Raw genomic sequence first — 17,351 nt, 5'->3', positions numbered from 1 at the left:
GAGAGAAGTGCTTCCTTCTGATAGGAGGTATCAGGGAAGGTTACAGAGGGGAAAAATAATAAAAAAAAAAAAGAGGAGAAAAATCAGGATTTCAGGGAAATCTTGATAAGTAGATTAGCTTATAAAAGGGCTAGAAGAAGGTCAAAAAGTCCAAAACCACAAGAGGAGTTTATGCACTTACATTTGACTCCAAATCAGCATGTGAGAGGACTGGCAAGGCTGAAAAATGGCTGGAATGTTGGGAGCCTATGGAGAGGATTTTAAATGCCATGCTGAGTCAGTATGGCAACATGGAAGGTTTTGAGAACAGGGCAACAGAGTCAAGGTCCTGGCATATGATTATTCATAGGGCAGTGATTAGCAAAAAAAGAGTGGAAGGGTGTCAGGAGACTATTTTTCACAACCGTTGGGAGATATCAATAGAGCCTGAGTTACAAGGAACATAGGTGATGTTTCCATGAAACCTCTCAGAACTTCAAACTAAGGAAACATCTTAACCAATGGATGCTCCAAACAACTTAAATGACTAATATGCAGAAATGGTAACTTAATAATGGCTTGACTTAAATCATTGTGAGGATCACTGAATATGAGAGCTAGAAAGGGATTTAGAAATCATCCATCCTCATGTTATTTTATAGGTAAGTAAGTAAGCCCAAGGAGTTAAATAATTTGTCCAAAGTTGGAAAGATAGTGAATGGGTAGGGAAGGTATTATAACTCAGTTTCTTAATCCTAGGCTGCTTGGGGACATCCTCTAATAACAGCATATGGTTTTAGTAGCATTTGGTTACTTCACCAAAGTGCCCTTTGGGATCATTCTTTATTCTTTTTTTATAGGAGGCAGCTTCAAAAAGTTTGTGGAAAATATATATTTTAAAAAAAACCTACTCTGGCCAGCGCCGCGTCTCAATAGGCTAATCCTCTGCCTAGCTGCGCCGGCACACCGGGTTCTAGTCCCGGTCGGGGCACCAGATTCTGTCCTGGTTGCCCCTCTTCCAGGCCAGCTCTCTGCTGTGGCCCAGGAGTGCAGTGGAGGATGGCCCAAGCACTTGGGCCCTGCTCCCCATGGGAGACCAGGAGAAGCACCTGGCTCCTGCCTTTGGATAGACGTGGTGTGCCAGCCGCAGTGCGCCAGCCGCGGTGGCCATTGGAGGGTGAACCAACGGCAAAGGAAGACCTTTCTCTCTGTCTCTCTCTCTCTCACTGTCCACTCTGCCTGTCAAAAAAACAAAACAAAACAAAACAAAACAAAACAAAACAAAACAAAAACTACTCATGGATTTCAAAAACTTTTAGCAAGATACACTGTGTTTTAATTACATTTTCCATGAACTTTTTGAAGTATCTTCATATATCTGAAGTTCCTGTTTCAGTCTCCTTGGCTGGTGGCTCTTCTGCTGAATTTTAGAAACATGGTCCTATGTGCTTTCTTCTGTTTCCTTGGCTCCAATACCTTTACGTAAAAGCATCTAGAATCTAAGCCAAGTCACAACCTTTCTTCCCCCACTTAACGTATACTGGACATCTCCACAAGAGTTCCAGCACACAGTGTTTTTCCTCTGCTTATTCTTTCAAATCCCCTAGATGGATTAAAGGATCACTGAGTCAGTTTGGGCCAGAAATGTTAGTCATGTTTAATTCTATCCTTTCCTATTTGCTACTCTACTTATCTCTTGAAGATGCTACTGCTTTTCCATTTTCCTGGTAAAACCATGGCCCAGGGTTTCATTATTATCTCCCTGGACTACTGTGCTTATATTTTAATAGGGGTTCCTGTCAATCATCTCTTCTTCAACCAGTACACCCACTTTCTCAATGCTTTTCAATTACCTTCTTAAATTGTGAGGATCACTGAGTATCAGAGCTAGAAAGAGATTTCTACCTGTCATAGTTCAAGCTCTCTTGACTTCTTACTTTAACTAAATAACCTCCTTACCAAGAAGCTAGTTAACTTCATCTGTAAATGGTTGGGCAATAAATATTTTAGATCTCGAGGACCACAGTCAACTCTGCTGTGGTCATACCATACATCATCCTCTGGTCCCCATTTCTTTTCTAGCCTTATCTCCTAACTTGATTGAAAAGATATGTTGTTGCCCAACTTTATATCTTTGCATATGTAAAGCATCTTCAAAAAGTTCATGGAAACATATATTATGAGGAAAATTAGGCATTTCAATTTTTTTGCACTGAAAAGTATCTTGTCTTTTAATTCCATTTCCACTAACTTTTTGAATATCCTTATATTGGTCCCTCTACCTGGGGAATTCATCCCACCTTTTTCCACTCTTGAACTCCTACTCATGTACTTAATATTCAAGATCACTGCCAAACATCTCCTTCCTGACTCTAGTCTTTCACTACCAGCTTTCTTTGAATATCACCTTTACCTTCAGTGCAGAATGAGCCAATTCATCTTATTTGCATTTGTGGTCATCTTTACTTCTATCATTGCACTACTGTCATATTCTATTATGAATGCCTATATAGATCTGGCTCCTAGAATAGCGTATAAGAAAACCAAAGGTAGAAGTTGAGTCTTATTTTTCTCCCTATGCCTAGGGGCAGTCAAATATTTAAAAGAGAGTAATACACAATAAATATCTGTTACACAGGTAAATGTTATATTCACCAGCTGGATCCTGCAATAAATGCTGAATTTCTATTTTCTATTTTTAAATCAAATAAGGACAAACAAAAATGATAGATTTTTTTAGATCGATCTACAGATACTCCAGTTTTTAAATTTTCTTTGCCCCTGAACATTGGCATCCTTATTTCATCATTCTTTATAACATGCTTTTCATATTCAATTTTAAACTTTGTTTAGAATAAACTATTCAAAATGTTTAGAGGCTGAGTGATGAGATGCTAACTGTATTCTGTATTTCAGGTGATCTATATCAAAATGAAAACCCCATAATTATATACCTAATTGAATGAATAATAGTAAAGGGTAACAAACTTTAAAATGTCAGAAATATTTAGCCCAATGACCAAGTTGCAATTTCAGTTGCAAAAGGAAGTTACACACAGTTTGCTGCATTTTAGTTGTCAGGTTTAAGTTTATGAAAGTACATTTTATAAAACATGAACATAGACTGAGCATAAAATGCATACAAAAGAGTTTTGCACCTAGAAAACAGGTAACTAAATTTTATTTCCTGTAAAAGTAGATTTAAATTTTTATTGGATTGGTGTAAATAAAGCTCAACTAGAAAAAGCTTTTCACAAAAGCAGGCAAAATCATTTTTCCTATGAACAAAGGAATTAGTTAGCACTCGTCCATGTTCAGCAGTTGCTGCACCTTACTACACTCTTCTTGCAAGAAACTGATCTTGTCAAGCAGTACAAACTGATACTGCATGGGAAACTCTCCTCCGACTTTGACTTCAGAAATTAACTTTGAATAAGGAAAAAGGCAAATGGGGCAAAGCTGGCATTAATATTTATTTACTGAAGTTCAGCCACACTGAGACATTAAAAACGGTCTTACTTCTGTGGTTTAGTAGTGCTTAGTACACAAACGGTTGGTTCTCAGAATTGTGACAGAAAAACTTATTATCATGAATAAGCTAAATTCTGAAACTTCTTAGAAAAACCAACCACGGGCACTATGTTAGTATTATGTTCTCAGTTCTATAATGACAATACTTTTTAAAAGAACAGCTATTATTTTTTCATTTGTAAAAGTATTTCATTTACTGTGATTTCTTTATCACACAGTTTATAAGTGATTTTTTTCTTTCCTTTTTCTCTTTGCTTCTTTCTTCTTTTTCTTTCATTGTTTAAAAGGGAAGGTGTCAAACCATTTGGAATATTATCATAACAAAATGTTTTCAACAAAGTTTGAATATAACAGAACTAGAGGCATCTTAACACTAACCTAAAACTTTGGGAGGTTCACCAACCTCTAGAATATTTTTTTCTCTAAATGCAGGCTGTTCAAGTGGTGCTTTTCTCCATCTGTTATCATACCGTGCTCAGAATTACATTGTCATGTTTAATGTAAAAGGGATCAGTCCCCTTTCATAGTTTATTTTCAACATATGACAATGATTGGAACACCGGTGTTCTTCTAACTTATAAACCAAACCAATTATCATAAACTTATATGTGTATTTAAACAAAGATCTATTTAAAAAGCTAAAAAAACCTCTAATCACTGAACAAACCTAAAGGCTTCATCTGACAATTGAAAAATCACACTAAAATTCAAAGTAAGAAACACTTGTATAGTAAAGTTAAATATCTATGATCTTTATTTGGATTTTTCTCTGTGTATTTGTGTGCTTGTGTGTGTGCATGTACGTGTGTGTGTGTGTGTGTGTATGTTTCTAATACAGAAAATTCACAATGTGTGCACCCTAAAGATTCTTATTACAATTTAGGGCTGAGCTATATGTTTACTAAAGTTCATGACAATGATGATCATACCGTAGTATTTCATGATGAAACAATGTAATTTGAAACCTGGATGGTATAAGCATGTTTATAATGATCTGAATATGAACAGTGCCAATCAATTCCATCTCTATTTTACACCTCCTTAGGACACATATTTCTTATTTTGTATCAGTTTGATTTCAATTTGAATCTTAGGATTTCTTGCATTTTGTTGCTTTCACCACTGACATTATTTTCCTAAATATATCCTTGAGATCCTTCAGTTCAACATTTTTATTAGATATGGAATTAACAGGAGAGGTATTGGTGGTGGTAGGAGAAACATATCATTTTGCTTTTATTGATAGAGAATCACCTAAATATTTGAGCATTGTAGATGAAAGGTTTTGTAATATATCAGTAATTCCCTGCCACACTTATCATTCACATGTCTGGGTGTTTTGCTTGCCACATCTCCACTTTCCTTAATATGCCTGAAAGCTGTGTGTGAAATGAATGACTTAGAATAACTCTAACAACTGTTTGGAAGCCTGTGGCAAAAATCAGTGGAATGAAATTGGTGCTATGGTGCATAATGGGATTAGGGAGTACCTGGTGAGGTGCAGTTGGTGCTCAGATTCGCCCAGCAGTTCTGTTAGTTTCAGGCATTCCTCTCTGGCCCGGGCTGCTTTCTGCTGCTCCTGTTCCAAGTGCTGCTCGTTTTCACTCAGTTCTATTCTCAATTTCTCGATTTCCTTAGGTAGACAGAAAGGGGAAAAAGCATCCTTATAAAATGAATGCACTTGATTTCAAAATTAGCTCATTTTAATTTTTGCCATGAATCTTAATGTGATGAAAAATTATTAGAAAATTTAGGCTGGCTTCCATTTATGACAAAGGGAATTAACACATCCAAGAATGCATATTAGTGAGGTTCTGTTGGATTGTAAGAAGTCCTCTAATTTTAAAAATGAAATGATTAAATGAGAGTGGTCAAAATGGGATAATCTGAATTTTCATTCTAGGGCTCATTCCCTTTAAAAAGTAACAGTGACTTAAAATGCTATTATTTTTAAAATGTAAAATTTTTCTTTAAGAGATTTGATTAGATATAGGCAGTGAATTACCTCAAATATGTAACTTTTTATTCTGAGAGATACATTTATGGTTTAATTCGGATATTTTAGAAACCAAATTAAAGGCTAAAATAATTTAAGACATCTATTAGAAAAATATGAGGTATAAAAGAAGGCATCAGTATGATGCTCAGTATTACTTGAAAAAAATTATTCAGGAAAAACTACAGCATGAGAATGTTTAAGCTGTGTATGAGATTTCTGAGTCAAATTAATATTACATTAAAATTTGTATTTTAAAAGCAGCAAAAACATCTAAGAAAGTAAATATGAATATCCAAAACACAGAAAAATTTATGACAATTTGTTGTTTGATTTCAGGATGAAAGAATATTTATCGTGGTGAAATTCAAATCTTTCAAAGCAAAAATACCTTTTATTCTACATAGATTTAAATAATTCAATATTAAAGAATAAAAATTGTTTTTCATAAAACATCCATAAATTAAAGAAAGGAAAATGAAAGAGATGAGCATTTAAAATGTTTATACTATTAATTCAAGAAAAACATAAAAAGAAGAAGAAGAAGAAAGGCACAAATATTTTCAAGTTCAGCAGAAACCAAGAAGCAATTTTGATGCACAAAAATGCAACCTTCTTTTGGAAAATGAAATTGTATTTAAGCAGAGTGTTTTAAATTTAGTATTTAAATACATCTTCAAATTTCCTCACATCATTACTTGATAATCTGCACTATTTCCAAACACATTAAATACATCATGCAAGGTAAACTAAATAATTTACATATTTTCCTATATTTCTAACATTATATTGAGTTTATTCCAATTAAAACTATACATTGATAACAATACAATAAAATAACTAATTACAGGTTCTCAAACATAATTTTTTTAAAATGTAATAATAAGTAGATATTTTTCATTCAAAATAGATTTTCCTTATTTCTAGGTTATTAAAGCTATATCAATATACTTCCACTCTCATAATTAAATATAATTATAGAGATGAAAAATATAATAGGAAAGGCAACTTTTTCTTATGTGACATTTATGGTATTAAAAAGCAAAAAGGTATAGAATTGGGTTATATGTTACTTTTAAAACTTCATAAATTAATTTATTAATTTTTAACACAATGCTGCATGTAAGAAAGTATAATAAATGCTGTGATGATTCACAGAGTTCCCATTTCTACACTCAGAAGATAATAATTCATCTAGAAAGATGACATATATACACAGAAAAAGACTATCAAAATACAAAGCATAATAAAATATCCAATGAGTTATAGAGAAAATCTATTCCTCATAGTTAGAAGAGGGCTATATCAGCATGGGCAAAAAAAGGGAGAAAGAACATAAGGGCACAAAAACGTATACAATGATAAGTTATATCACATTATGAAAGACCTTGAGTTGTAGATTAATAAAGCTGTATTTTTATTATAAATAATAATGGAAGATAGTAATGGCTTAAACAGGTATGCAGTATGAAAGAAGCTGGGTTTAAAAAAAACTTGATCAAAGTATATGATCAATTTGAGGTGGCAGAAAGGAGACCAGAAAAGGCAGTTGCAGTATTACAGCCATAAGGAGTAGACAGACTTTAAAAAGAAATATAAAGAACACATAGTGATTTCATGGTAATAAAAGGGCTATCAGGAGACCAAAGATGATTCCAGAATTCTGGAAAGGATACAAAAGAAGATATAAATAGAAAGCATAAAATTGTAAATTTTCTTAAGAAGACAACTTTATAAACTGTATACAAAAGTGACAACAACAATAACCTATGTATCTTCTATTGATAACTAGGTTTCAAGTACAAATCAGTTGCTTTCTTATTCTCATTTAAGAAAAAGCCAGAGGCTACACTGAAAGTCAGGCCAACACAGGTAAAGATCATAGGTCCAAAGTCAACAGAAATCAGGGCTCAGGTACAGCTCTGGCACCTTTCAGCTCTGTGACCTTGGGCAAGTCACTTCCGACTATGAAACAGTCATCTCAGTCTCAATAGAGTGATAACTGTAGCAAGGTCCTAAGAGTGTTATGAGGGGCTAGGCCTGCAGCACCGGCATCTCATATGGTTGCCGGTTCAAGTCCCAGCTGTTCCACTTCTGATCCAGCCCCCTACTAATGTGTCTCGGAAAGCAGTGGAAGATGGCCCAGGTGTTTGGGCCCCTGTCACCCATGTGGGAGACCTGGAAGAAGCTCCTGGCTCCTGGCTTAGGCCTGGCCTAGGCCTGGCTATTGTGGCCATTTGGGGAGTGAACCAGTGGATCGAAGATATCTCTCTCTGTCTCTCCTTTCTGTAACTCTTTCAAATAAATAAATAAATATTTTAAAAAAGATTATTTGAAAGTTAAATGAGATAATGAATGCTTGGCAGAGTGCCTAGCACATAGTAAGAGCTGAATAAAAGGCAGTATCATTATTATCAATTTTCCCTACTTATGTTGCAAGAATAACAAAGTGATAAATAGAAAAGTGACTTGCCTAAGGATATATGACATAGAGATTTTTAAAGAGCTCTTGATTTAATTCAGTAACTACCCCTCTTCCCTATAAAGCAGTATTTTGGTGAAAACTGAATAAAACTTTTTTAGGTTGTAATTTCAAAATACAAAAAAACATTTTTGTTAGGAAGCTAGAAAATCACTGCCTGCTTTTGATTATCTGTGCCAGCCATAGAGTTTATTGGTGCAGATAATCAAAATCAACAAATAATCTAACCAGCTGGACCAGGTCTCAACACTTACTCCCTGAGTCAGGAAAATCTGCCATGGCACCAACTCCAACAGTTAAAAGAGAAATCTCTTGCCAGTAATGCCATGCTCCCACTGGCAGAATAACCCTTTGCCTTACCCAACTAGGTCAGGACTGCTTCCTTGGCTGTACACAGTTGCTCAGGGATGAAAGATCAACAACAGGCACAGGCCAATTGTACATTACTCTCAAAGCACACTGTTAACCTACATGCCTACAGTGTAGTTCAATGAGGCCACATTTTGGCTAACTGAGCAGAGGCAGGTCCAGATTGCTTTACACCTCACCAAAAACTATACTTAATTTTGTGAATAAAACCATCAGAACAACTAAAGGTAGAAACTGTTAAAAGTGTTTACCTTGGAAGAACAGTTCAAAGGATGGGATATGCCAAAAGGGAAACTTGTTACTATTCCTTCATTTTATTATTGATTAAATTTTCTTACCCAAAGTAATGCCCCTAATGGAAGTCAAATAGTACTAAACTGCTCATAACAAAGAATAGCAGTGCCCATTCTCTACCCCTCACCAATCTCCAAACCTACTCTCCAATGGTGCACACCTTCAACTTCTGGCATTGGATCTTCGCATTTTAAAATCACATACTTACATCGTTATTTCTTGATTTTTCTTTCTTTTTTTTTTTTTTTTTTACAGGCAGAGTGGACAGTGAGAGAGAGAGAGACAGAGAGAAAGGTCTTCCTTTTGCTGTTGGTTCACCCCCCAATGGCCGCTGCGGCCGGCGCATCGTGCTGATCCAATGGCAGGAGCCAGGTACTTATCCTGGTCTCCCATGGGGTGCAGGGCCCAAGCACTTGGGCCATCCTCCACTGCACTCCCTGGACAAAGCAGAGGGCTGGCCTGGAAGAGGGGCAACCGGGATAGAATCCGGCGCCCCGACCGGGACTAGAACCTGGTGTGCCGGCACCGCAAGGCGGAGGATTAGCCTAGTGAGCCGCGGTGCCGGCCTATTTCTTGATTTTTCACTATTAAACATTTTCTATGGATTTCCTATACTAAAAAAGGTAACAACTTAAGACATTTATACTACCCACCCCATATAACCACCTAATGCTCCCATATAACAATTTAGATTAAATAACTAGTCAGTAGTTTATTTATATAATAATGATTATGGAAATTTTGTTCACTACCAAGATAAGCATTACTTTCTTTAATTTTCTTATTCATTGTTTCTGGAATTAACTACATGATTTTTAACAGATTAATTTTCTGGGTAACTGACATTTTCTCCAAGTACTCAAACAACTTTGTCAAACATTCATCAATATTTTTCCAAATAACCAAACATCAGATGAATTATAAGCTCTGAAATTTTTTCCCCCTAGGAACCTCTTTGGTACTTTATGTCTGTCCTGGCTGATCTCTGTCTTGTGTCAACCCTCCCCTGTGCTCTTTTTGAGTTCCCTTTCTTTGGGTCAGAAGTCATTCTATTTCTTGGTTTATTCCTTTTTTTTTTTTTTTTTGGTTGCAATACAATCTCTAGGAAGCTTTCATATGAAAAGATCCATGAAAAATACACTTTAAAACACTATCTAAATGCCTAAAAATGTTGTTACTAGGGGCACATACTTGACAGTTTGGTTATAAAATTCTATTTTGAAATTAATATCCACTCAGGAATTTTAAAGGACTGCTCCACTATCTCCAAGATTCTATTATACAACTGAAAAATCCCATACCATTCTGATTCCTAATACCTGGCCTATGATTTGCTTTCTTTCGTTCTGGAGATGTTTATAGCCAACTTTTTATCCTTGGCGTTTTTAAAATTTTACAATTTTGGATCTTGGATTGGGGCTGTTTCTCACTCTTTGTGCTGAGTTCTCAGTGGTTGCTTTTCAGTATGTATTTTAGTTTGAGGACATTTTCTTTTATTACTATTTTAAAATATTTTGATACCATACATTTTAGTATTTCATCTCCCTAGAATTCCTGGAAATTGTTGTTGCCTTTGTTAGACTGATTAACATATTCACATTTCTCATATTTTTCATCTTTTTGACTTTTAAATTTAACTTATGGAACATTTACTTTCTTTTTCTTCCAAAGCTTCTATTGATTTTAAGGAAAAATTGTTCTATATATATATATTTTGACAGGCAGAGTGGACAGTGAGAGAGACAGACAGAGAGAAAGGTCTTCCTTTGCCGTTGGTTCACCCTCCAGTGGCCGCCGCGGCCAGCGCGCTGTGGCCGGCGCACCGCGCTGTTCCGAAGGCAGGAGCCAGGTACTTCTCCTGGTCCCCCATGGGGTGCAGGGCCCAAGCACTTGGGCCATCCTCCACTGCACTCCCGGGCCATAGCAGAGAGCTGGCCTGGAAGAGGGGCAACCGGGACAGAATCCGGCGCCCCGACCGGGACTAGAACCTGGTGTGCCGGCGCCGCAAGGTGGAGGATTAGCCTAGTGAGCCGCGGCGCGGGCCTCAATATATTTTTAAAAGAGAGATTATTCAATTTTTATTCAACATAGTATTGGAAATCCTTGTTATAGCAATTAGGCAAGGGAAAGAAATAAAGGGCATCCAAATTGGAAAGGAGGAAGCCAAATTGCCAGTGTTCACAAATGATATAATCTTATATACAGAAAATCACTGAAGACTCCACCAAAAAGCTGATAGAACTAAAAAACAAATTCAGCAAAGTACAGGCTATACAGTCAATATACAAAAACCAGTAGCATTGTTATAAAACAGTAGCGAATCGTGCAAAAAAGAAATTAAGAAAGCAATTCCATGTCCAATAACTAAAATAAAGAAAAATAAAATACCTGGAATTAAATTTAACCAAAGAGGTAAAAGATCTCTACAACAAAAGCTGTAAATCACTAATGAAAGACATTGAAGAGAATTTTTACATTTGGGATTAGCATTTAATCTTTGTAGGTTTTTGGGCTACAGTTGGGTATTTCAACTCCCATACTCAGTATAAACTGATCATCCCAGAGAATCAAAGTTTCCAGAGATCTTATTTCTTAAAAGCTTTGAATTCTTGTCTGGTGTCCTGTAGTTCAGTCTGAAAGACTTCCTTCACTCAGAGTAGGTCTAGTGGTGACAAATGTCCATTTCCCTCCAAATTTCATGTTCAAACTTTAGACTCAATGCCACAGTGTTAAAAGGTGGGAGTCTAGGAGGTGATGAGGCCATGAGGGCTCCACTCTTCTGTATAGGAGAGCGAACTTCTCCTTTTTGTTTTCTTAAGGTGACTTATTTGAAAGCAGAGTTACAGAGAGGGAAGGAGAAGGAAAAGGAGGGAGAGAGGAAGGGAAAGGGAAAGAGAAAGAAAACATTTCCATCCACTGGTTCACTACCCAAAAGTCTGCAAAGGCCAGGGCTGGACCAGGTTAAAGTCAGAAGTCTAAAACTCCATCTAAGTCTCCTATGTGGGTGGTAGTGGCCCAAACACTTGGGCAATCTCTGTTGCTTTCCTGGGGCACATTAGCAGAGATCTGGATTGGAAGCAGAGTAGCCGGGATTTTAACTGGCACTCATAGGGGATGCTGTTGTGGTGGATGGCAGCTTAACCTGCTGAACCACAACGCCAGCCCCTGGATGGGTGACTGTCTAAAACAGCTTGACAGAATGAGCTCTTTCCTTATAACATCTGAGAACATCCCAACAAGGCACTATCTTCTTTTAGGTTTGGATTAAGATAGACTTGGAATTTTTTAAAGGGCTGCAATGCAACTTTTCAACACATATTCATAGCTTCAACTGACCATACCAGGATCCCAGCCTTTCCATTCCCTTATTTTCCTCTGTAAAGGTGGCACCATTTTAGAAGCTGAGAATGAAATCTGTACAGACATCAAGTCTGCCAGTGCCTTGACCTTGAAGACTTCCCAGCCTCAGGAACACTAAGAAATAAATCTGTTCTTTTTTAATTACCTAGGTCGAAGTATTTTGTTATAGTAGTCCCAAAAATCTAAGACAACTGGAAATGCCTTGATTTCTCCCTACTATTAGTCTAAGAACATCTTGGGATGACATAGCTTTCTCAGATGATACTTATTCGGCCTTCCATCTGTGGATTGTATCAACCCCACTGCCCACTACCTTCTGGTCTTCCAGGTTTCTGATGAGAAATCTGATGATAATCTTAGAGGGAAATAACAATGAAAGATACCTTCCTGGCAGCTCTGTAGATATGAATAATGTCCCTGATGGTATCTTGGGCAACAGAATATTTTGTCAGTATCATGATGCCAAAGAAGTTGTGCCATCATTTTGACTTCTACCATTCAGAAGTTAAAGGAAAAGGAATGGATATTTTGAATATAGACATTAGGAGGTCTTCAAAAGAGCCAAAAGTTATTATCACTTTATTAAAAAGATTTACTTATTTATTTGAAAGTCAGAGTCATAGAGAGAGAGAGAGAGAGGGACAGCCAGAGAGAGAGATATCTTCCATCCACTGGTTCACTCCCCAAATGGCCCCAATAGCTAGGGCTGGACCAGGACAAAGCCAGGGGCCTGGAACTCCATTGGGGTTTCCCATGTGGGTGCAGGGGCCCAAGCACTTGGACCATCTTCCACTGTTTTCCAGGCATATTAGCAGGGAACTAGATGGGATACTGGGCATCACAGGCTGCGGCTTAACCTGTTATGCCAGAAAGCCAGCCCCTAAAATTAACTTTTAATTCTACTTTGTGTGAACTTTTGGAAGTACCTTCATACAATGAGAGAGCTCAGATTCAAAATTAGGTTATTCTGATTTTAAGCTCCATCATCTTTCCACTGTTGCCCTACACAGAAAATAACGAGGAAATGACATAGTCTACTTTCTAAAACCTCTCAGTCTACAATATTGCATAGGAAGAAAACAAAACACAGATTATCAGGAGAAGGTACAACTCAGATAGTCTGGATCCAATATCCTACAGGTCACAAGGATGTCAATTCGCAAAGCTATGGATAAGGTTCACTTTGAAGAAGAATTTCTCCATGAGATTTCAAGGTTATTGATTCAAAGAAGTCCAAGAGCCTGGACTTGCTCAGCCCCAGGCCTTATAGTCCACAGATAACTTCATGACATCACAGCCCCATACCAACTTAAGAGTCAATATGTGAGTTGACCTTTTAGACTTCCCAATAAAATATGTAACATTTTTGTGAACTTCTTCAGTTTTCCAATTGTTACTGAATAAATTCCTAGCCTAAGAACACACTCTTTGAAGAATTTTAAGAAACATTTTTCTTCCTTTAATGTTAAGAGAAGCGGCATCAACTGACCACTTAAATTCAGAAGCACTTCCTTAGAGCTAAAGTAACTCTCAGCAAAGACAAGTGTTCAAAAGAGGTTAGATGGGACTATGGTAGAAATGAAATGCCTTTCCTGAAAGTATATATCTAAAGATAAGAATTTAAGACTTCTAATATAAAGCTGATTCTATTACACTGTGACAATACAGCAGATTTTTTGGTTAAACCAAACTTATACGGCTATTTTGTCATGTCAGGTGGTTCAGTGGCAAAAATAAGGATCATTGCAACTCTGCTCAGTTTACAAAAAATACTTCAGGTGACAGCTGTACTTTTTTTAAACTGGTTTAAAGTGGAGAGAAAGCTTGCTTAGCACTTACATGAATATGTTTCTTCATGTCATTGACACAAATATCAGACTATTGATGAAGTCTACAATATGTTCTGTAAAGTACTGAAATGTTGGGGTAAGCATCTGGACTAATGGATAAGACACTGGGTAAGACATCCTTGTTGGGCTAGCACTGTGGGGCAGTAGGTTAAGCCGCATCCTGTGATGCCAGCATCCCATTTGGGAGTGCTGGTTTGAGTCCCAGCTGCTTTGTTTCAGATTCCTGCTATTGTGCCTAGGAAAACAGCAGGAAGATGATCCAAGTGCTTGGGCCACTGCCGCTCATGTGGGAGATCCGAATGGACTCCACATTCCTCGCTTCAGTCTGCCTCAGTACTGGCTGTTGTGGCCATTTGGGAAGTGAATCAATATTTAGAAGATCTCTTTCTCTGTCAGTCTGCCTGTCAAATAAATAAAATCTTTTCCTTTAAGAAAAAATTCCTCGTCTCATGTTGGAGTTCCTAGGCTCAAGTCCTGGCTCTGCTTTTGTTCCAGTTTCCTCTTCCTGCTAATGTAGACCTTGGGAAGCAGCAGGGATGGCTCAAGTGATTGAGTTCCTGTTGCCCACTTGGCAGAGCTGATTGAGTTCCTGGTTCCTGATTTTAGCCTTGACTGGCCATTGCAGGCATTTAAGGAATGACACAGTGTATGGGAACATTAAAAAAAAAAAAAATAAGGTGACTTTTTGACCCCTAATTCTATTAAGTTCTTTGAATATTCTAAAAGGGTAAAATATTAACAAAGTTTTAAGGCATTATATGCTTATACATTTTATTTATTAAGATTTACTTATTTATTTGAAAGTCAGAGTTACAGAGACAGACAGAGGAAAGACAGAGAGAGAGGAAGATCTTCCAGCTGCTGGTTCACTCCCCAAATGGTTGCAACAGCCAGGGCTGTGCCAGGTCAAAGCCAGGAGTCAAGTGCTTCCTCTGGGTCTCCCATGTGGGTTCAGGGGCCCAAGAACCTGGGCTATCTTCCACTGTCCTCCCAGGCAAATCAGCAGGGTGCTGTATCAGAAGTTGAGCCGCCGGGACATCATGGCTGGGAGGTTGGCACTTTAGATGGCAGCTTTAAAACCCACTGAACCACAGCACTGGCACCTACATTTTAAATCATGAATAAAGAGATCTTAACCTTTCTGTCTGCTCATAATTTTGGCTGCAGTATTGTTAGCAATACATTAAGATGACCCTGGATGAGCTAAAATTTAAAATAAGATGTGATTGTTGAAAAGCAATTTTAAAAAAGAAAGAGGTGGTTAATTTTTCAAGTGATGCTTTGGTAAACAGTTAGGGTGTAGTTGACTAAGACTGCTGGGGAAAGATAGGTTCCAGTCACAGACTGAAATGAATGACAACCCCAAATTAGTGGTAAAAGGAGGTGAAGTTAAAGAAGCCAGTTGTTGAAACAAATGGAAAACTCTAAAAATGATGAAGGAATCAAATACATGAATCTACTAATTATTTCCCATATCAGTTAGCATCTGTCAATGATGTGGAGTTTTTAAATTATCTGAAAACAAAGTTTCCATTAGTTCAATATCAACAGCTGAACTATAAAACGATGACTATGAATCATAATATTAAGAAAGAAACTACCATTTCAGAACACCTGTCTTCTGCCCAGGTTGTATCTTTTGTTTACTACTTTAAATATCCTTTTTTTCTGTGCTACAGTTTGATGTCAGTGGCTCTCAGTGGATGCAATCTCACACCACTCTACTTTGTAGTATATTTTATCCTTGTCTTCATTCATTATGATCATGAAATTAAATGAGTCATAGTTAATTTTAATATAATAGGAATATATAGTAGAGCTGGAATGTAGGAAGACAGAATGGAAGACTGTGCAGTGACTTGCCACTCTCCTCAGCAAATACATGTTTTTGAGTAGGAAGTGTGAAGCATGCATCTACTGAGCCTTCTGTGGGGAGCAATTCGGACTATGCTGTTACTGGAATTAAGACTTATTCTATGCATCTGCTCTCCCTCTGTGGGGAGCAACCTGGACTAGACTAAGTTACTGGAATTAAGACTTATTCTATGCATCTGCTTTCCCACAATATGGCGCTGAGAAGGGAAACAGCTTGTACACAGCTGCCTCCAGTTCAACCAATAAACTGTGGGACCTGCTCCTGATTGGAGGAGAGCAGCATACTCGGCGTGTGGGCAGCCGAGTTGGGATTGGCGGAGGAGGACTATAAAGGAGGAGAGAGACGGCATGCACCAGGAACATCTATGGGGAACATCTAGCTGAAGGAACACCTGTGCAGCCCCCGAGAAGAGCCGGCGGTGTGCCGCTCCCCTGCGGAAGTGGGGAATGTGGCCAGGGGGAACTGCCCTTCCACGGAGGTGGAAGGGATAGTAGCCAACCCGGGAAGAACCAGCAGCAAACCCGGGGAGGGCCAAGCAGACAAAAAGAACAGCGCAGGGTTCAGTGTTGCTCCTCCACGAAGAGGGGGAGCGACACCTTCATCAGTAAAAGAACATGTATACCTCTCATGGTATGAATATAAGCATCTCATCATACTAAGCATAATCTCATCTAATAGGTATATATCTCATACAAAATCACAACCAAACACAAGTCAGCTTGTTTATCTGGCCCCTAACTGAATCAATAAGCAATGTATCCCAATAGTAAAAATAAAATTGATATGTTAACAATTTTGAGAAAGGGTATGCTTATAAGTGGGTCCAGTGTGGTAGGAATAGATGGCTCCTAGGTATATAAAATCAATACATACAAGTTCATGTAGATTAAATTATGACCAACCTATGAGTATTTTTAGGAGTAATTTTACTCATTTGAAATATTTACCTGTCAGGGTGAATTTAGAAGATAACCTTCTCCTGAAATGGTACTTCATTCTAATGAAATATACCAAGCTTATTTTAGTATTAGGATTTGTGAGGGAGTTTCAAAAAGTTTATGGAAAATGTACATTATGAAAAAACTAGGAATGGTTTTCACATTTTTTGCACCAGAATAAACTTATGTTTTAATTCCATTTATGCATTAAACTTTTTGGAAATCCCCCAATACTTTCACAAATGATTTTTGTTCTATGCTTACAAACATTCTAGAAGTTGAATCGGTCAATTAGACTTCACTGCATTTAACAGGAGAAGTTAACTGCTTTTGTTATCCTATGTGAAGATCTTGGGGATTTGTACCTGTAATTGTCAAAGGTCTGTTGTAACTACAAAGATTTGAAAACCACACTCCAATACTACTGTATCAGTAATGACAGCATGAGAACTACTAAACTTAATGATTCGACAAGTAAACATTTCTTAGGAATGGTGCTCAACTGCTCACAAATACATCTAATTAAACTCTTACCCCAGACAACATGTCTATGTTTTGTTCATACCTGTATCACAAGAGCTTTGTTAACGGAGTTAATAAATTCAAAACACTCTGAATCTTTGGCAGCTTCTAGTTTTACAAAGCTGACAATCTAATGACATTTATTCTATTACAT

General features: G+C 37.4%; 1 protein-coding gene across 38 annotated transcripts in view; it reads right to left on the bottom strand.

The window, feature by feature from the left end:
* The window catches only part of SDCCAG8 (SHH signaling and ciliogenesis regulator SDCCAG8), a 270,085-nt gene that overhangs the window by 127,421 nt on the left and 125,313 nt on the right, over positions 1–17,351 (bottom strand). For all 38 annotated transcript variants that reach the window (XR_007909721.2, XR_007909718.2, XR_007909716.2 and 35 more), the window contains one exon: positions 5,001–5,143. Coding sequence is in view for 30 of the 38 variants with exons in the window: in XM_051820787.2 (XP_051676747.1) it covers positions 5,001–5,143 (143 nt within the window). In the remaining 8 variants the exon portion in view is untranslated. The remainder of the gene's footprint in view (positions 1–5,000; positions 5,144–17,351) is intronic.

The sequence above is a fragment of the Oryctolagus cuniculus genome, chromosome 13 (genome assembly GCF_964237555.1).
Source record: "Oryctolagus cuniculus chromosome 13, mOryCun1.1, whole genome shotgun sequence".
Classification (NCBI taxonomy): domain Eukaryota; kingdom Metazoa; phylum Chordata; class Mammalia; order Lagomorpha; family Leporidae; genus Oryctolagus; species Oryctolagus cuniculus.
The sequence above is the reverse complement of the archived record's forward strand: the minus strand, read 5'-3'. Positions and strand labels throughout refer to the sequence as shown.